Here is an 11,508-nt window from a genome sequence, read left to right as displayed (position 1 = left end):
TTAAAGGAACTGTGAGAGATTGGCTGTAAAATATTACTTCTTCTAACTGCTTGCACATGAATTGATCTAAACACCAAAGTTGGTGGCATGTTTCCCTCAGGATGCCTTACCCATATAACCAAATCCAGCTCATCCAGAGTATCACCACTCTGACAATATGTCTAATACATAGTTTTTTTCTTTCTTCATAAAACATGTCAAGTACCCCCTTCCAAAAACCTTTGGAACCTTTGGAGTAGATCCATTAGCCCCGGATATCGACGACAAAGAAGAAAGACACAAAACAACCAAACTTTTGTGCGGAATGACCACGGAATAATTTTATGGCTCAATAATACTGAATAAAAACACATAAAACACAAAGCCGTATATACACTGGCTATCTGTGCAATGTTAAACACAAGAGCACCTTTAAATTCTGAATTACCAACTGTCACCGTGATACACAGGCGAACGAAGAAAAACATATACTTTCAACATGTACTTACACAATGTTTATGCTGTCGCCATACTACACGGACGACTAAATATAACAATTTGTAGCAAATCACAATAGTCCCTAAAAGCTTAAGTTTTTTCCCAACCCCTATTTGTTCCCGAAGGGGGCGCGTCCCCAGCAACGCGAATAATCTGAACAAACCGCTCAGGCTCCAAAAAGTAAGCCCTCAACGTCACCACCCCTTTTATCCCCAAACGAAACAAGGGCGGGTAGGGTGGGTTTTCATTTGAAAGAATGGCCATCAGAACTAGTCCGGAGTCAAATTGTGATGTCAACGGCCGGCCAATGCACACCCCCTCAGCGCCGATCGATACCGGGACTAATACCAATTAACAAAAACCAGTTTCGCTAATTGTACTTAGCAGCTAATCTCTTTGAATTTCTTTCAAAAAAGTTGTCAATTGCATCTGAAGTATTTGTATTATAGTCTCAGTATACTCATGTGGCAATGTTGTAAACTCAAAGTTTCAGTAATCATTTAATGCATAAATATTGTTCTTTATGTACTGAAATCGGAGCATAAGATTTGAAGGCATTTTCATAATACTTTCATGTATGTATATAATGTCCACAATTTATGGTATTACCACAATGTATACGATATATATGGTATTATCATTCGGTTTCCCAACATTTCTTGCAACCCCATTTCTTATGAGTTGAAAATGAGCTTCACATGACTCACTGGTGTGGAACACATGATCTAGAGGATGTTTCTAGAAGATTATTATCGGAGCTAGTTTGGGTTCCTTTGTTACTTGCAATTGTAATAGTCAATAGTATTATTTCATCAAATTTAGTGATGTTGTTTAGGAAGTACAGCGATTTTGTCTGTCGATAATTCCCACCACCCGTCGTGTAATTGCCTCCAAACGTGGTTGCTGTGTAGGACTATGCAAGCGTGGTCGTCTGAATCTGTACGCGATTGACATACCGAGGATGTTTTCCACCATTTTGTTTGTATATTTTTGTGTGTGTGGAATATAACCTAGCAACTGTGGATATTATATCTCACGTACGAGGACGTATTTCGCAAATACCTCCAGAAACCGAGGATAGTCCCCCATTGCAGAGTGGTCAACGGTTTAAATGTGAAGTGCAAGTGTGTGTCCTTGTTTCCTGGCAAACACCTACACCCACGTTGTGTGGATGAAGGGATGGTGTAATAGTTAATCATTCTTGAACAAAAATCAAGATCATGAATTTTGGTGAAATTGCAGTATTTCCTAAACAACAACTAAAAGGACGCTATTGACAAAAATCCATACTTTGTGTTTCCAAGTTTCAATTTGGATATTTTGACTGCTTAGTGCCAGGTGTTGGTAAGTGCACATTTGGCAAGTTCCCCACAGCATATGTAGTACTCATCTAACACAAGGCAGCTATTTCACTTACCCACTTCTGGCACTAAGCAGACAATTTATCAAGTAAAGGAACCAAAACTAGTTCCTGTACCAATTGTTCAGAAACACTTTGTAGCAAGCCATTGAAGTGATATAGGATAAAAGTGTGTTTTCCCCAAATTCTACATTACATAATATGTTGCTTAACCAGTACCACATTCAATGATTGTTCCTCCAATTTAATAGTGTGAAATTTATGCAGACTATGTCTCCAGATCTATTACTCTGCTTTGAAATCAGTATTTCAGTAGATGGATGCAATAAAATCTTGATGTGATCAGATCACAATACGATATGATTTTAATTTTGTACTGCAATGAATGTTTCTTTTTGTCTCAAAAGACTAATTTTTTTAATGCTTAGTATGTATATCACATATATTTGAGGTAACGATGCACTCCACATGCAGTTATTCATGCACATTGTGGCTGCTGAATCATATCAAGTAGCATGTTCTTTTCAGTTTGAATCTTTTTCTCTGGGAATTACATATACATGAATTCCAGTTGTACTTCTCAATACAGCGTTCACTATCTGTTTAACTGGCTTGCTACTGTCAGGAGAAAAACGAAAGTGACGTAGGAGCACAGCGATAAACGTCTTCATTTCAGACATTGCAAAGTGTTGACCAATGCAGTTCCTTTAAAAAAATGAAAAGAAAAAGGTCAAACAATTATTTCCATATTAGCCAAGGTATGATAAGGTAATGTTTGGTCCAGCCTTAAAAGTTTCAGAGTCCTGGGGTATATGATAAGGATAATGAACTGAGTGCAATGCATTCGTCAAGATAATCGCACGCGCCGTGGAGTTATTGCATTTAGCTCGAGAGCCGATAGGCTCGAGAGCTCAAATGCAATAACTCCATGGCAAGTGCAATTATCTTGACGAATGCATTTGCATGAGTACATTATCCGTCATACACTTTGAGTGTATTAAAACAATAGGCAATATTAATTGCTGCATTCATTATTAGTTTTAATATTAGGGAAAATATCTTACATTTTAAAAACACCGTCAGGTCATTGACCAGCTAGGTAGCATATTTAACTGGTAAAGAAAATCAATCCTTGTATAAGTTAGCTATCAATGGTATCGATTGCGCCATACGTCATACATTTATTCACGCATGGTTTGTAACCAATTGACTTTATGGAAGGATAATTAATTCCCAAAAAAACTTTTCTTTTGCACGGGACAATGAGCAGCCATGTAAAGATTATTAATTTACTATCACATTTACCAAGTTATACCATGGACGTGGCCGTATAGTTACACGTACCTTGGCCCCGCTGAAAATGGAACAAAATCATGAGAGTGACGTACGCTGGAATTTTCCTTTGAGAATCTCTCTGGGTCAAAAACCTCAGGATCCTTCCATACATTTGGATTGTGATGAAGATTGATGATGTCTATAATGACACTCATCCCTGTAAACACAAGAAACAAGAACGGTTAGTTAACTGACAAGTTGATTTTTCCTTGGAAGTGAAGGAAAAAGGTTAAATCTTGGCACTAAAATGCATTTATTTGTTTGCTTGCACGCTGCTAAAAAGTAGACGTGAGAATTGATTTTGTGAGAAGTGAAGCACCAATGTGGATGGCATCGAAGAAACAATACATGTACATGGAAAATAGAAGAGACATGACCGGGCTACAGAAGCTTTCTGGATCTGGATATATCCACATTACATTACTCTCAAGAATGCCTTCAAACAACAATTTATTGCCCCTCCCGAGCCAGAGCACTAGCTAGTCTACCCCTGAAAGACACTGCACAATTTGCCCGTCGCTTATATTTCTTAATTGTATACGGTGTCAATATTACCTTCTGGAATAATTCGCCCGTCTGGTAATTTTATTGACGATTTGATGTCTCTCCCAATGGCCGGTACAGGAGGATAAAGCCTCATACTCTCCTTTATGAATTGTGTCAGATACTCCAATTTTGTCAAATCGTCCCTGTCATTAAAAACAAAAGAACCCAATTACAGGATTAAGAGGAGTGGTTAAAACATATAAAGTAATGTCAGTTATTATGAGGTACAAAAATGTAATGGGGAAAACTAACTCTCATTTCACCATGGAAGAAAGAGATGAGTTTTTCTTCCATGATTTCACTAAACTCACATTTCGCTTGAAAAGACAAAGGTAGTAAAACCTGGACACCACACCCAACCGATGTCGACTACCACGAGACGCAACTGAGTTACAGGGAACATAATACATGTAGCAAATCACCTTTAATGCAGCAAAATAACTTCATAGGAAATTATGAAGGACAATTTAGTATATGTTGAGATGAATATATTCTTCTCTATGCTTACCATTCGAGTTCGTCGTCACCTTTTCCTTCTATAACTTCATCCACCTCTTTCCTACATCTTTCTTGGAGTTCTGGATGATTAGCCAAGTTGTATACAATCCAAGACAATGCAGATGATGTTGTATCATGACCTTCAAACATGAAGGTATCCACCTCGTCATAAATTTCCTGATCGCTTAGACCAACACCATTTTCATCCTAGATAATGGATACAATTATATTCTCAAAGTGATTCTCTTAACATCCCATATAGCTAGAGATGGGAAGGTGAATCAAATCGTGTAAATTGTACTCATCAATTTCATCCGGATCAGCTAATCTCATGAATGATAGTAGAAAGAGAGCATAAAGTTTCGTGCAAATGGGAACTGATGGGTCACCAAAGGGAAGATTGATTAAAATAAAAAATTAAAGAATAAATGAGTAGTATATGGGACTCTAGCAACATTTGATGAATAATTAGTAGTATGCCCTATGCATGTAATTGCTTTGGTATATTATGAAACACGATTTATTGTACTGGATTCAAACCTTTGCTTGAAGAAGTATATCAATGAAAGGCATCAGGCGTTCCCGATTTGACGTATCAGATTTGGATTGATGAAGGCATTCCTTTCGTCGACGTACTACTTTTCTCGTGAATTCATGGGCAGTCTTAAGTGCTTGGCGATATTTAGAACCATCAGGACTCATGGCGTAGATTAGGTCTGATTGGTAGAGAATATTAACATAACGCACAAACAGTTGCTCTGTCAAAATGTAGTTCGCTTGAACGTATGGGTGATTCTCCCTGGAAAACAAAAGGAAAAGAAAGTCCATATGACATTCCTCTAGAGTCAATCCTATTTTTTTCTCAAAATTAAATCAAATTCACACCACATTCGTTTCAAGGCTTCGAAGAAAGACTATGCCTTCTGTCGTTAAACGTTTATTTTAGTAATAGAGGATATAAAGCAGAACCTTTGCAAGTTTGTAAAGTTACTTCTACGTCAACTTCGTATTATATCAATTGGTTTTCTTGCTCTTATTTACTTCAATGCGAACGTGTAATTGGTTCCTGCACCAATATCGTGTTGACGCTTAAACTCGGGACGTGTGTATCAATAGGCGATCAAACGAAAGTCAAGGGATTGCTGCAAAATGTTTCCCTTTTGTTCTGTCGAGTGGGTTGTTGGTCACACTAATACAAAATACGCTAACTTAAGCGCGCTTCAGACTCCGAGTATTGTACGTACAATATTGTATGTACGATATGTACGTTATTTAATCTATTGCCATTCTTTTTCCAGTAATGTTAATAAGTTCTAACGAATGTTTGATGACGAAAAATCGATAATATGTTACATACAATATCTAGCAGAAATATATTATCGATTTTACGTCATCAAACATTCGTTAGAACTTATAAACATTACTGGAAATAGAATGGCAATAGATTAAATAACGTACATATTGTACATACAATATTGTACGTACAATAAAAAGTCTGTATACTGCTTAAGGCGCTTAATTTAAATAAACTTTTTAATGAACATGTTATATAGTATTGAATTGCCTATTTCTTTTCAGGAGCATTTTCAATCTGGAGGTCAAAATCAAAAAGGGCTTGAAAAAGCCCACCAGAAAATATATAGTTTATGCAGTGCGATGTTTGTTTATGTATACAGGTTGATCAAAATTTTCTTCATTTTTATACCTAATTATTCAAAAATCTTAATGCTAATTAGCTGCTTAAAATATTTTCAGTAACTTGTTCAAGTCACAAATAATAACAACCCAGAAAGAGTACAAATTACCTCTGGATCATGGAATGAATAGTCTAATTAATAATGAATTGAAATTATACAAACTACATAATTATTTAATTGCTATATGATTGCTATCAACCCTGGGAACTAAATAATCATCGATTTTCGTTTGCAAATTAACATAAAAGGAAAACAATCATTGAATAAGCATTCAAAAGGACGAAATCCAAATGACATATTTACCCCGTTTGTATAGAATCGCCTTCAACACCCATGACGCATTTCAGCAAACTTTCCAGTGTTGCCAGACTAATATCGTGCATGACTTCTGTTGAGCTAGCTGTGTCTTTATGATATGAATCTTTCCACTTTATCTGTTCAGAACAAGAAAAATAGTAGGCCTATTACTTCAGATTGAAGTTACATGTTGCTGTGCAGAGTATGAGAATCTGTGCCCAAACCGTACATGTAAGTTTATGTAGTACAATGCACTAATGCACAGCAGTTAAGTTCCTATTGGTTTTATTGGTTTTGCAATCGCCACACCGTCGAGATTCTTTTGATCGTAACAGTATTATACCTAACTTAAAAAAGTGTCCGAAGCCTACATGTTGGTTCTGAAAAGAATCGTTCGATGAACAGATTAAAGAAATCAATGGAGTAGACCTACCATTTTTGGCCAAGCTATACATGTTATATTTTGTTTGTTTGTTTTAAATTCCTGCTTTTTCCAAACGCACCGTTGGATGGACTTTTACATTTTTAAACATTTTGATACGGTCTGTACTATTACATAGGCCTATTTTGTAACTGAACAAAAAAACACCCAGTCTGTTCACTAACCGCCAAATTGTGAGTCGACTCCACAAATGCTTTCACATAAGGCTTTATAATATCAAAATGAAATGCCGGAGTCAATAGCCGCCGATTTCGTGCCCACTTCTTGCCAGAGGATACCAGTAAACCATCACCTATCCATGGCCTCATAGGATCGTAGGCGAATGTCTTAGGGTCTGAAACAAAAGAAACAGAGTGGTCTTAACTACACGCATGGTAAGTGAAACCGTATGCAGCTACAAAAATGGTTGGTTTTATTAAAATAAGTATAGGCCTAACTCGGGTTTAAAAGCAAATACAACACTTTTTAATTTAGACGTTCAGAATTCTGCTCTTTTCAATGTACAATGATATTTTCATTTACAGCTGATATCGCCTAGATATCGTACAAAAGCGCCACAGACATATGAGTTAACTTCATTTTGAATCACCCTGTACAAAAACAAACAATTCAAGTGTTTACCATTCTAAATATGTATAGTTAGCAGTTATGAATGAGGCCCAAAGGTTTTTCATAATTCCAGGGTTAAGACCAACATTTTAATGTCTTCACAATTCATAGACAGAACGTAAATTTCGAACTGAAGTCATGAAACTTGAAAGTGAAATATTGTTTTTATTTACCTGCCCTGTTGAAAACTTCTTTCATGGTATCTGGATGGTACACCAATACTGCTGGGTTGAACGGTGTTATCCACACTTGTAGGGCTTTCTCATTGTTTTCGTATATAACATCAAAGTTCGCTTGCATTCCCCTCGCGCCATCCATGAACTGAAATGCATTAAAATATGGATGTTGACAAAGAGTGCCACATGAAGTTGTTATATACTGCGCCAAGAAAGTATCCTTACACTTGGAAAAATAATCACAATTTTAAAACTGAAAACTATTGGGGTAACTTTGTTTTTTTAATTGATGCACTATCTAATCCGGCACATTTTGACACCCCATTGAATCCAATGTGACTTCAAGAAGCAAAGTTACAAGCATTTGATTAGACGAAGGTCCAGTTTTAAAAGTGACACACTGGCCTATTCAAAACTCCACTGACTAGACATCTGGTTTGAGAGTAGTAAATGGCTAATTTGTGCGTGCCTTTAATTTAAAACAAAAGGAACAAAAGAAAACTAAAGCAAAAGAGCTGACAAATCAAATGCAAGTTATGAAAAGTACAGAGAAGTAAAACCGAAGTAAATGCTGCTTTAAATAAGGCTTCATTGAAGAAACTGTGTAGTCTCTTTGTTGCGCTTGTTGGAATCTTTTTGCGCCTTGTATGTATAGGCCAATTTGTCACTTTTAAAATGGGACCTTTGTCTATTCAATTGCTTGTAACTTTACTTCTTGAGGTCACATTGATTCAATGCAGTGCCATAATGTGCAGGATTAGATAGTACATCTTTTACAAAACAAATTTACCCCAAAATGGTTCAGTTTTGAAATTGTGATTATTTTTCCAAGTGTAAGGATACTTTCTTGGCGCAGTATATGATATATTAAATGTCACTTTGGCGGTCACCAAGGAAGCAACTTTAGTAGAAGAAGACATACTTGTTCGCAAGATGCGATTTTAAAGACACGCGAGAAAATCACAGGAGTGAAAATGCGGCAAGTTGTAATATTGCAACTGTCAAAAATGGGGTAGTTCAACTAAAAATTATTAAATTTTTAGTGATGGTGGGGAACGTTTTTTTTCCTGCTCATGTAGTGGATTTTTTCCCCAAATACTTCCATCCCACCCCACTGCAAATCAAATGGCGCGTCCCTAACTCACAAAAAAAATTCAATTCCAAAACCGGGATAATCATAACGATCTTATGTTATAAACTGAACTAGTGCAATTTGGCCGTTTAAACGCGGCGTTGGCAATATTGTACCTTATTGTACAGCTTTTGTTCTCGATCGATCAAGATCAGTCCCACTGATCATCCACACCAAACATTCAACACGTGAATTATTTTGATAGGCATATACTGGACAGAAAGTTGAACAGAGATTGAATACAGCTTCCTCAACTTGATATTAATAGCTAACAAATAAACACTACTATAATTGATCCCAAGATTCTACTGAACAAACTATTCGCCGTAAAAGTAGTGATGTAACAGGATTAATTTTTGAATGTATTGCCCTGCGCTACAAATAGGCTGCATGGTAAATCCAGTTACATCACTACTTCTACGGCGAATATGGTACATTAGTTCGATTCCTTCTGTTTGGAGTAAGCACGTAGTGATTCTATAGATGAGTTGACCCCAATGTTTATCAACAAAGGCAAGGGACTGGTATATCGAAATGCTTTTTGAACCCCATGCAACCACTACACTGTTCAATAGCCTTATTGTGATGTGGCGGGAGTTTTAAAAACACGAGCCCTGAACAAAATATGATGCGCGCGCATACGGCTAGGCAAAAAACAATGGAAATTGTGATGATGCGTGCGCATACTGCCAGGCATTGACGTCAGAAGTCAACTCTCTATATATATCTATCGAAGTTACGTAATGTTACTATGTCAACGGGATCACGCGCTAGAGTAATGAACCACGATCGAAATGATCACCACATAAAGTATATGGCACTCGAAGGCATACCAAAGTAGCGTGATCCGGTAACCAAGAGAATTACGTAACCACTTCGATGCTGAATTGCTTTATATCACTTGTTTATGGTGGTCATTTCGTGTGAGTACATTTGGGCGCTTGTAAAATCGGGTCACTTCTTGAAGCATAGCAAAGGTAATAATGATATTTAAATTGGGTGGGACGTTGAGGTCATCTTTCAAGACTAGTTTGAGCCGATATTGGCAACACTGTCGAAATGAGGGTATAGCAGTCATGGTATGCAGTACGTATGGTAGTAGTATTAGTGCCGGGAGTATTAAAGGCTTAATGTACGATTTCCTTCAAATTTTAAATTTGTCATTATATAGGCCTACTCAAAATGCTGAAATAATACTAGTAATAATGATCGGGAATGGTTTCTGTCCATTTTGAGCTGAAATAACGAGGTAACGTGAAAGAAACACTGCTTGTTATTTTGGCCGTTTAACACGCAGTTCTATGGGCGGACATAATTTCTTGAATTATGACTTATGTCGAACTTTGCTCTGTTTACCTACAAACACAACAAATTTGGCTGATTCCATTTAGGTGCAAGTTGTGACATGTGTAAACATTACAAATATGCCAAAAAATCAGGTTAAAAAAATTAACCAAATTCATATTATAAGATCTTTATTATACTTACGGCTTTCGCGTGTCCAAGGAAAAATATCCCACGAGGATGTTCGGGGAAATCTTTTAATGCAGCTTGTATCATCCATCTTGTTTTCATCAAATAGGCAAATTTTGCAATCAACGCTATTATTGCTACTGCAGCTAGAGTTGCAAGTACATCTAGCGTGGAAGTCATTGTTGCAATGGCATATCAGGGAGTACAGGAAAAGGAAATTATGCTACAGATATCATAGTTGTACTTGCTCAAGTACAATATTTATTGTAGTAATTTATGTGACCGTAAGATTTGACCTTTGGCTGCATGACTCGCTACTGACAGTTCAGTTTATTTAGTTGAGTTCAAGGAATGTTAAAACAGGAAGCATCACTATAAAAGTGTACGTGGCGCTAGTAATGTCAGGGACGTGACACTAAATTCACAGTTTTCCTATTTAAAGCCTTTTTTAATTTAAAAGGCGCCCATGAATGTCCCTCCCTCCTGGTTTGCCAAAAATTGCCTGCCCCTTTTTTGCTGGCCAATATTCCTTGCCCCACAATTTTACCCTCCCCACAGGGCTCATAATTCTTGCACAACCCTCATGTAGCAATGTTGTAAACTCAAAGTTTCAATAATCCTTCAATACAAAAATATTCTTTTTTATGTACTGAAATCAGCGCAAAAGATTTTAAGGCATTTTCAATTATACTTCCATGCATGCATACAATGTCCACAATGAATTATGTATTAATTAATTAACTATACAGTATTATCCAGCCATTCTAGTGCAGGTTTTCCCAATGGAATCTTATTTTTTTAAAGTGTGACCACTTGCAAAAATGTCAAAAATTGTGTTGTAACCTAAAGTTTTGAGTTTCACATGGCTGTTGTGGAACGTTTGCTCTATAAGATATTTCCGGAGCTAGTTTGGGTTTCTTTGCCTACTTGCAAATTTGCAAGAATAGATATCTAAATTCAGAGTCTATTCAGACTCCAAAAAAAGGATGGAGTTTTACCAGTAGTACCTGTTTTGAGTTATCAAATTTCATGCAGTACCCCAGATGGCTGTGTTGGTCAAGAAGATCAAGGCAAAGATTGGATACTGCCAAGAATAGGATGCAAGATAGTGGGCATCCTTGGAATACTCCTATGCTACAGTGTATCCAATCTGTTGTCCATTCCTTAGTCTTCTACATAGATGTAGCTTTCGTCATAGTAGTTAAAGATCATCTTCCTGACGTGGTCGGGAACATTCTAATCAGGGACGGATTTAAGCGGTGGCCCGGTGGCCCGGGGCCAGTGGATTTTGCGTCGGGCCAGTAAACTTCCAACAACGCTGGCCCGGCGGGCCACTAGATTTTTGAGCCAACACATATGAGACAAGATGTAATCAGTCATGGACATTATTTACACAGTTTCTGCTCCGTCTGTCACCTGTAATTTATATCTTTATTCAATGATTTTTCGTATATTTATATTCTTAT

At 37.0% G+C, this 11,508-nt stretch overlaps 2 protein-coding genes across 2 annotated transcripts; both read right to left on the bottom strand.

Moving 5' to 3' along the window:
- Window positions 1–2,257: 2,257 nt before the first annotated feature.
- On the bottom strand, window positions 2,258–5,011 carry LOC140156737 (cytochrome P450 4F12-like). Its single transcript, XM_072179683.1, has 5 exons — window positions 4,757–5,011; window positions 4,227–4,423; window positions 3,728–3,861; window positions 3,182–3,329; window positions 2,258–2,542 (listed from the first exon to the last, which is right to left on the bottom strand). Exons 1-5 carry the CDS (start codon window positions 4,916–4,918, stop codon window positions 2,362–2,364), a joined length of 822 nt encoding a protein of 273 aa, XP_072035784.1. The 5' UTR covers window positions 4,919–5,011; the 3' UTR covers window positions 2,258–2,361.
- Window positions 5,012–6,212: 1,201 nt separating this feature from the next.
- On the bottom strand, window positions 6,213–10,295 carry LOC140164218 (ultra-long-chain fatty acid omega-hydroxylase-like). The gene is made up of 4 exons (XM_072187467.1): window positions 10,058–10,295; window positions 7,435–7,582; window positions 6,817–6,986; window positions 6,213–6,347 (listed from the first exon to the last, which is right to left on the bottom strand). The coding sequence occupies exons 1-4, from the start codon at window positions 10,220–10,222 to the stop codon at window positions 6,213–6,215; spliced, it is 618 nt and encodes a 205-aa protein (XP_072043568.1). The 5' UTR covers window positions 10,223–10,295.
- Between the last annotated feature and the right edge of the window lie 1,213 nt (window positions 10,296–11,508).

Source organism: Amphiura filiformis, chromosome 1 (assembly GCF_039555335.1).
Source record: "Amphiura filiformis chromosome 1, Afil_fr2py, whole genome shotgun sequence".
Classification (NCBI taxonomy): Eukaryota; Metazoa; Echinodermata; class Ophiuroidea; order Amphilepidida; family Amphiuridae; genus Amphiura; species Amphiura filiformis.
This window is presented reverse-complemented; position numbering and strand designations above follow the sequence as displayed.